Raw genomic sequence first — 14434 nt, 5'->3', positions numbered from 1 at the left:
GACAGATCCTTTTCTTTTCCAAGTCACCTCCACAGCTCATGTTTCCTCTAATGAATCACAGAGAGGTCTGATCATGTGAGATCCAGTGAGTTCCATTTGAAGATGTAGTTTGGAAATCCTTCAGCTCTGTTTACTGAAAACTGTTTTGTGTTCAGTCCCTCCAGCTTGTGATGTCTCATCGCTTTAAATCCTTTTCTTCCAGATGGAGACGAGGAAGCGTCTGTCTAAGATCGTGCTGGTTTTTGTGGGCCTGTTCGCCCTGTGCTGGTTCCCAAACCACGTCCTCTACATGTACCGCTCCTTCCACTACCACCAGATGGATCTGTCGCTGGCCCACCTCGTCATCACTCTTCTAGCCCGGGTCCTCAGCTTCTCCTCGTCCTGCGTCAACCCGTTTGCGCTCTACCTGCTCAGTGAGAGTTTCCGCAGACACTTCAACAGGTCAGAGTTATTGAGGTGCTTTTACCTGAGACGGTTATGTTACCTAACCAGATCCCTGCACTGCCCCAGAGAATAGAGACAGATGACACTGTTCTCAAACATCTCACAAACAATAAGGTGGGCAAGTTCCCCCTTTAATATTTCCAAAGTGTGCACACTGGTGTGCTCCTGCAGAGTGTTATTCATAACTGCACTGCAGCATTTGGATTAGTAAAATGTTCAGCAGCACTTATTTGGATACACACAAAACTCCCAGAAAAGAAAAATAATAAAGAATAATAATAAAAATAAACATATGGAAAAAGCTACATTTGAATACATTTCCCTTGAATTAATTTTTTCAGTGTCTATAAAAGACTAACATCTCACTCTGCTCTCAGCTGCAGGTTCAGCTGCTCCCACTGAAGATGTCCGTCAGTCATTCAGAAATATGTCAGTAATTTTCCCAAACAGCCTGTCAGTGCTCTACATTTATTTAAAATTCACTGGTGCCAGAATTGTGTGTTATTCAGAGTTAAAGTTACAAATATCAGCTTCAAAAATCAAAATCATCAAGCAGAGGCAGATGCTTGATGTCAGCCAGCGAATGCAGGAGCTTCAGAGCTCGTCTCGGCTGTTCTGTGATATAAAACACGCTTAATTACGTGGTCATGTTTATTTTACATCGACTACTGAAGAAGAAATTAGATTGAACGTATGAATGCTGCTGTTTGTCTTCACTATAGGTAGAAATGTTCACGGCATGCTGATTTACTGGACGCTGCTACAGCTAACTCTATTACTGCTCACATTAACTGCTGTCACCATAAAAAGGTGGAAAACAAGCAGAGGCTGAATGCTCCAGTGAGTCTTTACTACTTTACTGATTGCATCAATAAAATGTGAATGTAGCTGATTTACAGACGGTGGAAGGATACGGATGGAAATGTCTTTGCATGCCGAGGCCGCGCTTCGTCTGCGCTGCACGCCATTGGCAGCGTGTTTGTGTTGTTTTGTGCTCCGAGTGTTTACACCGCATGAAGCTGCAGTCACAGACTAATCAAAACTTTCTAGAGGACGAACATTTATACAAGACTGAGCATTCAGATAAAAACCACACAGCGAGTATTTCATTCTTCAGTCTGAATGGATTCTTATAACTTGCTGAAAAATAATCATAGCCTCGCCATTTTCTAAAACTCCTCCTGAGTACCCAATAAACCTCCTGAAACTCATCATGTTTCTGCCTCCGCACGATGGAAACCCAAATTTAAACTCTTCACCGTAACCATGGCACAGCCTTCCCAAAAAGCGGGAAACCGTGACCCGGGGACGGGCTTTTCTCTCATTCAGCTCAGATTTGCAGCAGGTCGTGACACCTCAGAAGCAGCAGAGACGCCGCAGGAAAAGTAAAATGTGCCTTTGGGATGCAATTATAGCTATTTGCCTGTTTTGAAGAATGTAACAGGTGAACAATTTAATTTGTCCATGTGTGATGATTTACTTCAAGTACAGAAATGTTTCTTCGCCTTTTGCACCCAGAGAGCCAATTAACATGTGTGCCTGTTTCTGAGGATTATGACTTTTGGAAGAAAAATATCTCCAGCACATGCATGCTTTTTAGTTTTTAATAGTTCTTTGGAAAGAGGCATTCATCTGTGGCTGACGTGATGCAGATTTTCCATATAGGCTGTAATCAGTGATTAATTATTGGCTAAAAAAATCAGCATAGAACTAAATTCTTCATCAGCTACTGTTGAATGAGAATCTCTACAAAAGAGAAGTAGAGGAAGTAAAACTGCAGACAACCAAACTGCAGAGCTATGACTTAAAGCAGGAACAGCCGACAGCAGTCCTGTGGTCCTTGGGTTTGATGTATTTAAGGAGATTTGAATTCTTAGTTTCCTGTGTGAGTTCTGTGAAGGTTCTTCTGTTACAGAAAAGTCAGAGTGCATTCCTGTTTTGATTACTCCTCATTATTATCCTAGAGCTTCTAGTTTTTGTGTTTTGCTTTATTTCTACTCGAGTGAAGAGTTTCTGTGTTTTCTGGTTTCTGCCTGGAGTTTATTGAGTTTAATGCCTTCACTGCATTTCTTTTATGTTGGTGGTTATCTTTTGGGTTGTTTCATCTCTGTCTTTGAATTGTTTTCTTTTGCTCCCCCATCAACCCTCTGTGCATACATAGTCCAGTCTTTACTCCCATGCTGAGTTTTTTGTTGTTGTTGTTGTTCTTTTGTACGTCTGACTCTAGATGCAGATCTACATTTGTGCTAAAGTCTGAAAGAAGAACTTAAACACAGTGAATGTTCTCACATGCTGCAGACAGATTAAATTACACTGTTGTATTTTTGACCACCAGTAGTGGTATCGAGCAGGCAGGATCGTGTGCGCACGGTTCCAGATATTTAGGCTGATGGCAGTGACACAACGACGACCAGCAATGAGTCAGGGAAAGGCAGAAGAGAGCTAGCAATCCTCTCCTCCACAGCAGGTTTAAATGTTAAAAATTTGTTGAAACATGGAAAAAGATAGATGTGCAACCATTGCTGTGAGTTCTTTTGCCAAGACAGTTACTGAGTAAAACTCTGTAGTCCCAGGGCTACAATCATCTTCTCTATCACAGAGCTAATAAGACCTTTCAGAGATAATAAAGCAAAAGCACAAAACTCTTTGTAGTGGAACAAAGAAGTGATAAGTTTGAAGTGTCAGCTTATGAAAACAGAATTCAGTGACATGAGTCTAATAAATGGAAACCAGACCTGATTTCTTTTTGCCCTTTCAGCTACGAAACTACGATCCTGTAAAACTTTAACACGCTAATCTCACATGCTTTCAGCTTCAGCAGACACACTGCATGTTCCCCACAAACCTCTCCTCATCTGTGAAATGGTAAAAGGGCTGGTGTTTATATCGGGATACAGAGGCTTACTGACCACTCAGAGGTTTACGCCTCAACCCACATTCATGCAAACTCCGAACAATAAAAATATCTGGTAAACAGGAATCCCGCCACTAACATCTGCACTGAGTTTTGCTTTCTTCTTCCTCCTTAGTCAACTGCGATGTGGTCGAGGTCCTCGCCCTGAGCGCCAAGCCAGCTATCTGCATAGCACCTCCCACATCCGCCTCACCTCCATCAAGAAGAACACGCCCACTGCTGCCCTCGCTCCGGCAGCCAATGGAAACACCAACAGACAGGAAGTGGCTCTGTGAAGCAGGACGCTAAGAGTCTGACATTTTCAGCTTCACCTCCTCCCGAGTGTGAAATGTTGGACTATCGTAGGAGAGGTTTTCTGTTGCGGAGCAGCGATGGATGGTGGAGGGAAGGACAGCGGACACGAGTCTTGTACAAGTTGAATGGCTGCAACGGTCGCTCCTTTCCCATCAGAGTTATCGTCTACATCCTTACCTTGGCAACCAAACAGAAAGTGCCTCTTAGAAATACAAGACGGACAGTATAAAAACTAAGAACACTTTTTTCCAGGATGATTCTCCAGATTTATTAACAGTAACTGCATAAAAAATAAAGATGGATGGAATCAAATTTGTGAGAAAAGCCTCACAGACTTTAAAGCCGACAGCATGGCTGCAACGTTAGCATATCTGCAGCTATTGCTCGTTTTCTCTGTGCTTTGCTGCCGGGAGGCTCACCGTCAATGGACTCATCTAAAAAGCCATTTTTGTGTGTTGATTTCACTGAGTGGGCTCGTTTGTCTGCTGCACTCAGATAAAGGTTTCAGAACTCTCAGAGGAAAAATGTTCACATGTTATCCAAGGTCTCGGAGAATGCTCGGAGGCTACTCAGTGATGGGGTGTGGCCTGTCTTTATCCGAACTCTTCCTAAAACCACTTTGGAGATGAACGCACTTGAACCTGAATCTGTTTGGTAGCTCTTTGTTTTGTGGCTCTGTTGCTTGCTGTATCCACCAGGTTTTAACAGCTAACAGTCTTAAAACATTTTTTGTGAAAAGTGCTTCTCTGGTGCCAGCTTTAGTTTTTCTGGATGTCACATTACTGGAAGCAGCCTTAAGCTCTTTAACTTGCTGTGTGTGTTGAACTCATAAGGACCTCTGATGAGAACAGGGTCTGGCAGGGCTGCTCTCGTTAGCCCTCTGGTCCTTGAACAATAACACAGGCGGTTTGAGTTGGAGGCCAGTGGGCATTTGTCCTCACCAAGGTCCTGCTTGTGTTTTCATGGAGCAAATCTCAAAGTGCTGCTGGGTGTTAGGAAAGTACCCAGTGTGGCCTATTTCTGCAGGCGGTAGCATCGCCAACCTGAGAAGCTCGAGCACAGAGTGTGATCCATAATCCTCTGCTGGAAAGCTGCGGGTCACTTTCTCTTGCTTCAAATTGAGTTGCTGGCCAAACTGAGGAAACATCTTGGGTCTGATTGAAAATGACTGACAGGCACATAGCTTAAGCTGCAGCTCTTGATTTACTCATGAGAAGGAAATGATCTTGTTGGAAGCGATGTGAGATCGCTGATTTACTTTAATGTATATTTGTACAGGAGAAATTCCCCTCACAGCCAACAAACAGCAGCTCTTGCTTTTCATTTTAAAATGAATGCTGCTGTTGCCATAGTTTTGGTGTTAAAAGGGGAACCTGAACCCGTCTGCTCACATCAGCAGAGTCTCTGTTTTACTCAGATTCCCTGATGTTTCTGTTTTTGAACTGCAGACTTTAATGTTGCTGTTGTTTGGCTGCCAATAAATTGCAGAGTCTTTTGAAAGGCAGCAAACTGTTCCTCCTGCTTTTCATGTCATCCGTCTCATTATCCTTCGAGCTTTAAGAGACTTTTGCTCTCCTGATAGGTTTGAAATGTCTTTTTCTGTGAGTGGTTTTACTTGCCGAGTGTAGTGGCACGATTCCAGGCTTTCATTTATATCGGCCTCCACAGCTCTGAGAGAAGCAGAAGAAAAAACTGATTTTTACTGAACTACCGACCCGATACACTTCAGCCCAATACTGGACTTTATTATTGGCTCAAATGTGATGCATACTTTGCAGTGCAATCTTAGATTGCAGATTTAAAGTGGATTATGATCACAGGTGACCTCCAGAGGTATTACAAATTTCACTGACATCAATATTTGGAGCTTTGGCTCACGAGAGTATTTGACAATGGAACCGGAGATGTAAGTGAAAAAAGGGAAAAGCAGATTGATTCCAATTTAAGAAGCTGTTAAAGCCACGTAGAAACAAGAGGGCTTTAAACGTGGATTCAGGGTGTTCTGGAACATTAATAAGAGCTAAATTATAGGAAGTGCTTTGCTTCCAAACATATATTATTTGGTGAATTAATTGTTAGCCTGCTTGTAGATAAATGCAAAGCATTGCCCTGCTGTGCACTTCATGAAGACTCCTCGGGTTATGAAGTAAGAGCGACTAGTTTGAACTCCCTTTTCCTTCCATAATTACTAACTAATTGCATCACAAATTTTTATGGACCTGTGAAATACAGAATTACACAGGCTTATGCTCTTGAGGACAGAGCTGTGACACTCATGCTCATTTTTGATCTCCTCAATGAATCCTGTTACCGACTGTTAACAATCAGGAGCAGCTCCTCACCCATCCACGGAACAAGATTACCATCATCACCCGACAATATCTTGCTCACCTGTAACTGAAGTCACCGCAGAATCAGATTTTGATAATAAGCCTTTCCTGGTGAATGCAAAACCTAACAGAGCTTTGTGCTTCTGCCTTAGCGTCAACAGCTGATGGAGTATCTGTGCCATATTTTCAAAGAGATGCTGTGACGTCCTGTTGACCGTGTTTTGGTGTCAGTTTTCTTCTCTTTTAAACTGAGTGTGTTTTCTTTGATGTTGTGCATGCTTCACCTTCCTGTGTTGGAAAGTCCTGTTCGAATGTCAGTCACAGAATAAATGCTTCTGCACAGGCACACACTCACACACCAATCTGCAGCATCATTGCCATATTTTAGTAGAAATAAATGTTTTTTAAAGGCTTATTTAAAGTGGAGAGAGGACAGGTTACAGGGCAGCCTGGCTGCTGGTCGTCACCTCAGGCTTGTAGCTTTTAAATTAGACAATCAAATGTAAGAAGCTGAAATTACAGCGTGCAGGCAGCTGTCAACGGGCTATAAGGTTCACATCTGTTGAACCTTATAGTTTGACCATGGCTCAGTTTCACAGAATAACCTTCATCAGAACTTTTATGGATTCAATCAGGCCAGTGATAAACCAGGCATGGCTCGAAACCCTTAACTAGTGAAAATATAGTAGTCTGTGTATGTGTGTGTGTTTTACGTCACCATTAAAGGGCAACAGTGCAGATGGATACACACTTCAGTTGCATCTGCTTGAGTCTTTTGTCGGTTTAGTGGAATGAGCAGCATCTCTGAGCCGCTATCATGTTCATCCTGTCACTCTGTACGCTGTCATTGCCGCCAGGGGTAAAAATGACCGTTTTGTCTTTTAAGGAGGCTGGTGTGATGACAGTCATGCCAAAACATCTGGGCATGGAAGAAAGAGGAACATTTTAGTTTTTAGTGTAGCTCAAAACGTTTTAAAGAATTTCAATCTACAAAGAATTAGAAGAACGCTCGCAGAAGGCTACATACAGCAAGGCTTCTGTCTGTTTCTTAAAGTTTAAAAAAAGTGACTCATATCCATGTTAAAAATTAAGTTCCACTTTTTCTCTGAGCTTTGGAAAGCTTGTTTTTTCCCCCTGAAATCTAGCTGCAGATTGTCAGATCTGAGAACTAAAGGTTGATGATTGGTGTTCTTGCCTGAAAAGGGACTCAGATAGTCAAACCGCTTGTTGCAGCTCTAATTCCACGTCTCGGCTCATTAAACCAAATATTAATTGTCCAATCAGTTTATGTTCCAGTGCCAAGATCTCTCCACAATATGTGTTTTTTCTCAGATATAAAGAACCACTGAAAGGAATCGAGCAGTTAATCTGGGTTCATGTATCACGCCTGCTTTGTTGAATTGCTGACTGTGAGGAAAGCTGTCAGCCTGTTCTGTGCCTGCAAACTGCAGAGCACCTCAAACTTGACCTGAAAGGAGCATTTGAAGGAGTGTTTCCCAGCTAGCTGCCCACCCTGGGTTTCTGTTCAGAAACGTAATCTGTTGGACGAGCTTGTATATTTCTAACTTTATAAAAGGATCAGCTACACTCTGTCAGAGTTTCCACAAACTGAAACCAGAATTTGAGACTGATTGAATGTTATTAAAATGGACCAGGCCTTAACAACTATTTAATCGGATTATTTAAGCATTATTTAAGCACTGTGTGATAACAGCAGCTCCCCCACCACATCCAATCATAGCAATCTATCAAACTGTGTCCATGACAAAAGTAATGAGAAAGAGCTGTTCCGGTCCTGAAATCTGAAATCCTTCCTTCTCTGTTTCACCTTTTTGACTTTGCTCTGTTTGTCTCTGCAAGACTTCACTTTCTCTAATCATTCTTCTGTTTATAGGACGTCTGTCTGTCTCTTTAAAACTATCCAGTTTCTGACAGGAGACTACAGAAAAGGAAAGCAGTGGCTGTTTCTAGGTTCTCAGGTCATGATTTCTAGTGTCATCTTGAGACTTTTTGTTTATCTCTACCAAATACCCAAAGCTCTTTGAAAAAAACAAAGAAAAAAGTATGCTATCTGCTCAGACAGTAACTATGAATACCCGCACCAACCGACACCACCTGTGTGTGTGGATGCGTCTAAACATCAACTGTGTGGGGTTGCAGGGAAAGTAGGACCCAAATGCAGGACTCTCTGTAATGAACACAGTGCATTTATTTACAGTGAGGTAAATATTAACGCAATGATAGATCCCCGTGTGTCCCCGACTTCTATGCCGTGTCTTCTCCCAGTGTCCGTGCTCCGTGTTTCCCTCTCGTTGGGAAATCACAGACGCAGCCATTAGTACATTCACAACGGCAGCAAACTCACACTTACTGACTGTCTTGCTTAGAAACTAACGGGAATTCTTGCAACGATCCGGCATCGACGCAAGGTCAGCCACTCCCACAGACGAGGCTGATCCGCTGCATGTCCCGGTGGGACACACTCTCTAGACCTGTTTCCCAGGAAAACCAGGACATCGCCACACACACACACGTACACACACACACATGCACCCCCCCCCCCCCCCCCCCAGTAAAAGGGATAACGAGGGACAACAGTGCAATACATAACCAAGGCAGGTCACCGTGTGAGGACTGCCGGCCCAAGACAACCCTCCTGCATATTTGTCACATTTACATGCTTCAAATCATCAAATAAATTCATATAGATAACCTGAGTAAATATAAAGTCATCCAAGCCTACCTGCCCTGTATAAAAAAGTAACTGGTAACGGGTATTTCACATCACTGTGGAGGAATTTTGGACCACTCTCTTTGTGGTGTAAGTCCAGACTTTGACTTGGCCACCCCAAAATCTTTGTTTATTGATCATTATCCTGCTGCATAACCTGACTGCTTGAGGAAATTCTCCTTCAGTATTTTCTGGTATGGAGCAGAATTCATGGTTCCATCAGTCACATCAAGTCATCCTGAAGCATCAGAGAAGCCATCACACTACCACCACAGTGTCTGACTCCTGCTGTGATGTTCTCTGTATGAAACGCTGTTAGTTTGATGTAGATGTAACGGGACTCAAACCTTTCAGAAATTTCAGCTTTTGTCTCGTCAGTCTACAGAATAAAAATCCCAGAAGTCTCGGGGATCATCCAGATGTTTGGTGGCAAATGTCTTTGTGATCTTTTTGGTCAGCAGTGGTTTTTCTCCCACGGAGGCCATTTTTGCCCCGTCTCTTTCTTACTGTTGAATCTGACCTTAATTGAGTCTGCAGGTCTTTAGATGTTGTTCTGGGTCTTCTGTGACCTCCTGGATGAGTTGTCCATGCGTTCTTGGAGTAATTTTGGTAGGCTGGTCTAAGGAGCCTGGAAAGATACCTCTTTAAGTTTCTTGAGGACGTTTCATCTCTCATCCGAGAAGCTGCTTCAGTTCTGAAGAAGGGGCCAGATGTAATTTTGGCACTCTGGTCACTCCTAGGAAGGTTCAGCACTGTTCTCTGAATTCACCATTTGTGGATAAAGTCTTTGTACACCTTTCCAGACTGATAGATGCTATTGACTTTGTTTATCAGATGTCTCTTTAGATCGTAACATGATGTGGTGCTTTCTGAGATCTTCTAGCCGGCTTCACTTTGTCAGACAGGTTCTGTTTTAGTTGATTTCTTGATTCAGTGGGTCTGACAGTGTCAGGGTTGCTGGGTCATTGACCCAGTATTTTCAGTTCACGTTCACTGTTTATCTACTGCCTGTTCCACTTCCTGTTTTATTGTGTTAGCCTTGGTCTGTGTGCATTATGTTCAGTCCTCTTCCCATATATCATTAGTTCATTAGGTTCAGCTGTTCACTCACCTGTCTCCAATCGTTGTCATTGTTAATCATGTATTTAAGCCCTCTCTTCCCTTCAGCCCTTGTCGTGTCATTGATGTTATGTTGTCGTTCCTGTTAGCGCTCAGTTATTCAGCCAGCCCTCAGTCTTTCAGTCAGCTAGTCAGTTCTGCTGTTCCTGCTTTGTTCATTCACCCGGTCCAATAAATCCTCATCATTTCTTCACTGTGAGTTCTGCGTTTGGGTCATCTCTTCCACGCCTCCACACACAACCCCTGACAGACAGAAATCAGGCCTGGGTGTGGTTGGTGAAACTGAACTGCAGGATATATCATCATCTGAAAGGTGATACATATGCAAAAACTAAGAAATCAGAAAGGGGGTACATACTTTTTCCCAGCACTGTAGGCTGATCATGTGGTTTAGACTTAAATATGGCAGAAATCGAGCATGAATGTGAGACGGCAGTTTGCCCAGGTGTACTCTGTCATTATATTATTATTTTGTATGTTAAATAGTAACTGTCTTTAAAAGATGAAAATAGCAGCAGAAATGGTTTGTTGAAGCATCAACATGAGGATTTTTTAAGCCACTTTGAATCGGTGATTTGAAATGGGCCTGAATCACTGTTGGACCAGTATGAAGTGGAGGAAGTCCAGTTTTCAGCTTCGTTTTTCTCCTCAGTTTGCTAAAAAAATACGATAAACATCTGCAAAGGATCATTCTGGTCAATGCAACAGAAACACGATGATGCTGTGGGCAACTTGGGTTAACTTGGGTGTATTGGTGTTTATTTCAGCTAATGAGTAATGATCTGTAGCAGGAAAACGCCAAGGATGAATGATATGATTAAAGCGTCACTGAGAATTCTATTTTTTTCAACATGTACTTCATGGATAAAAACACTGGGCCACCTAGACGTTACCATGGAAACCCACTATGAAGCACCCAGCTCACAGTTTGTGCTGATGTTAATGCTGAAGTGATACCACTTCCAGCTGATCATGGAATATCTTACAGGGACAGAAATCCAGTTAAGCTGACTTGTTGTACTAGTGGCATCCTGTTACAGCACCACACTTGACAATTTGTCTACATTAAAACTAAGAAACAAAATGACTTGTGCGCATCATAGTACTCAAGTTTTTAGTCTTTAAAGAAAAGGAGAACTTGGATGTCGCTCAGTCTGCAGGGAGCAGGAGCTGTGCAGCCTGGGTGGAATTAACATGGATGAAGGGGTGAGTCGCCCTCCATCCCATCATGCTTCACTATACTAACTTAAAGCAGTAAAAACTGCTTTGCTTATTTCTTTCATTTTTGGTCACACTTGAGATCACATTGTGGATGAGGCTGCTCAGGCCATCAAATATATGGCCTGAATGTAATTGAAAACTCATGCGGTGCTGAATGCATATTCACATTATCTCTCATAGGAGAGAGCTGGAAACAAGGTGCTGCATGCTCGTATATTACCTCCGTGCAGCTGATAATGAGATGATTTTAAAACAGTTCTGACAGAGAATATCTGGGTGAGAACATTTAGGTCCAAGAAATCTCCCTCTTCATCATTTCATTTATTTAACAAGCACTGTGTTCATCGATCCAGAGGAAAGTAGCAGTGCATGAGCCACAGTTTGCCCTATAGGCAAATTTTAATCTTCTGTCCTCAGCCACATCTCCAAATGGTTATCTAAAACACAATAAAAAGGTCATAAACACTGCACAGAGTACAGATAATGCAGACTGACTCATACCGTAGCTAACTAAAGCTGTAATACAACCTTAGATACAAAATAACGCAGCAGAGATCATTAAATAACACACAAAACAAACAAGAAGGCAAAAGATGATGTTGGCGGCTGTCTGTGTGCCTTTAATTCAGTTTAATTCAATACATTCAATCCAGCGCCAAATCACAACAACACTCACCTCAAGGCCCTTTAAATTGTAAGGTAGACCCCACAATAATACATTTTTTATTATAAGTTGCATGACTTAAAATGTTTTTAAACTACGATGTGTGTGATATCTTCATCTTATAAATTTATAGAAAGTGATTTTATTATTTTTTATTTATTTATGATCATTATTCTATCTATTTATTTACACGTGGAATTAGAATCCTTGAAGAGCAAACATGACGAAGTAAAGAATGACTTTAGCCTGATGATGACATGCTGTTATTTTATGGGTTATATATTTCTGAGTAATATGCATATAGATATACATCATTGAAGCTTCTTTGTGAGCTGAAAAAAATGTCTAGCCGAAAGGTGGTTGAGTGTGGCCAGTTGGGTTCCCAGCTGCAGAGTAAAGACATTGATGAGTGGGGAAAGAAGATGATTATATGTAATCAAGTTGAGCAATTAGACAGAGAGAAACACGCCCATTATTAGACCAGTTTCATAAAGCTGCAGATACCGTTCAAATTTCAGAGATGGGGGCGGTTTTCTTTGTTTCCAAAGCCTTATCTTCACCCCTCTGTGCCAAACAGCTCCATTATTGTCTTTTAAAAACACACCAGTGAGTCTCTGTTGCTCCCACTGACACGTTCTTAATTACTAGCAGTACCTTGAATATTAGCTTTCACTGCAGTGTTTTCACAGTGACCGATCCTGCTGCTACAAATGCTCACAGGAGCAGCAAAATAATGAAGTCACCGCCTCTCAAAAGGCCAACAAAATGAATGTTTCCTCCCGAGTGTTTGTTAGAGATTACAGTGACTTGCTGTTCTAGACAAATTCTGACCACGCTGTAAAAAATTTAATTTACATTTCACAATCAAAGAAAGTACGATCGTGGACCTTTCTCTTTTCACTGAACTGTTGTATAAATCAAAATAAAATATAGTAGAAGGTGCTAGGTTTGAATGCACCAGCTGGTTGGGTTCTTGCTGTGTGGAGGTTTCATGTTCACCCCTCTGTGGGTCTCTGTGGGTTCTTCCCACAGTCCAAAGACATGCATGTTAGTGTCAAGAAAAATGTTCCTCTTTTTTAACCAAATCATCGTCATCTCCTTCTACCCTGTGTTTACTGTGGTCAGTAGTAGATTGCTGCAGTTTCCTGTAGTTTGCATGAAAGATGCCAACCAGTCAGAATCTTCCATCCAAACCATGGGTGACACTAGCACTCTGTTTGCAAGCAAAGCAACTGCAAAGAGGTTCATAGTGCAACAGCAGCAGCACCGAGCATCCTCCAGCAACTGCTCGGCAACCAGTGAGGGAAAAACTAAAACCAGTGTAGTTTTGACACTGAGAACTTAGCCATTAATTTCACAGCGAGTGCCAGCAACAGCTTGGGAATAAATGTTTTTTCCTGACTGGTGCTCAGTAACCGGCCCCCTGCTTGTGTGGTGGCGGAACAGACATAACTAATAAAAACTGAAGCAAAGAATCCCTGAAAATACAACAAGACTAAAACCACAAAGTTTCATCTGTTCTGACTGGTTCCAGGAATAAAACTAGTTGAAATTTAGTTTTTAACATGAGACTGTACTGTGTTAACAATATGTACAGACAGTAACTACAGCAGTATTACACACTGCAATTTAACCAGTCGATCAAATTTATCCGGTATGGAGGGTATTATTATTACTCATCATTAATTTTCAGTGTTGGAAAATGAGAGGGGATTTTAAATCAGTTAGGCCCTGTGGGGGCTGTCTCTAATATATACGGGGAAGCCTTTGTGGAATGAAACTGGGGCCAAAATTCCTTGAACAAATAAGACAAAAAACAGGACCGCCGGGCCTGTTAACCTGCTCGTCCAATCAGAGCCACATAGGAAGAATTAGTAACCAGTGGTTGTCGGTAAAATTTGCTTTATATTGCCGTTTGTGTCAAAGTGGTGTGAGGGGAGATAAGGACACGGTTCATGTTGGTCTAAGGGGACGAGCACACAATTATAATATTAAAGACTTTAATTAGTCGGGTTCAAAGGATCACAGGTTCTGTTCTCCTTCCAAGAAAAAATAGAAGAGTAGTTAAAAAAGAGAAGGTGACCTATGTAAACGTGTCAATGTGAGATTTATGTGACTAAAAGAAAATTAAAGTAAAAAGAAATGGTGGCGCATCACTGATGAGACCTGAATGATGAATGCTTTCTGTATTGTGCCTGAAATGGAAAGAAGACAGTTATGTGCTCAGCTGTCATTTAAAACAAATGAACTGTGTGAAATTTTCTGTGTAAAGATGTTTAATTATCAGAGTTCTAGTTTAATAATGTTAAATTTGTGTTTTCCTGTTTCAGCTTTCTGTATTTTTGTGTTTTGATGCTTTGCAGATGTTACCTTTCTGAATGTGCTGCCATCGCATTGATGCACGTTGTAATGTAACCCTAATAAAGTACAGTCACAGGTTTCCAGCTTTGTGTGTGTGTATGAAAGAGCTGTAGCTCGTTGCATTGAAAACATTATGGATTTTTATGTTTTTAACCAAATGGTTGCTTGATGTTAGCACATGAAAAGCTCAGTGCTAACATCAAGCACAAAGACACAGTTTGTATCCAATTGATCAGTACCAAACTGCAGGAAACACCAGTGTGTGTGTCCATTTGTCAGGTGAGTTTCTTCACTACGAGCTAGCGTCTGTCAGGGCTGACTCGGGCGGTAGTTCTAAACAGACCCAAACACAGAAC

General features: G+C 41.8%; 1 protein-coding gene across 1 annotated transcript in view; it reads left to right on the top strand.

Moving 5' to 3' along the window:
• The window catches only part of nmbr (neuromedin B receptor), a 75372-nt gene extending 66859 nt beyond the window's left edge, over positions 1-8513 (top strand). The window contains exons 4-5 of the mRNA XM_085248014.1: positions 203-441; positions 3474-8513. Of these exons, the coding sequence (XP_085104140.1) occupies positions 203-441; positions 3474-3633 (399 nt within the window). The 3' untranslated portion in view covers positions 3634-8513. The remainder of the gene's footprint in view (positions 1-202; positions 442-3473) is intronic.
• The last annotated feature ends 5921 nt before the right edge of the window (positions 8514-14434 follow it).

The sequence above is a fragment of the Mchenga conophoros genome, linkage group LG15 (assembly GCF_057382185.1).
Source record: "Mchenga conophoros isolate Kocher_MC1m ecotype Shallow Benthic linkage group LG15, M_conophoros_male_GT1.1, whole genome shotgun sequence".
Taxonomy (NCBI): domain Eukaryota; kingdom Metazoa; phylum Chordata; class Actinopteri; order Cichliformes; family Cichlidae; genus Mchenga; species Mchenga conophoros.
The sequence above is the reverse complement of the archived record's forward strand: the minus strand, read 5'-3'. Positions and strand labels throughout refer to the sequence as shown.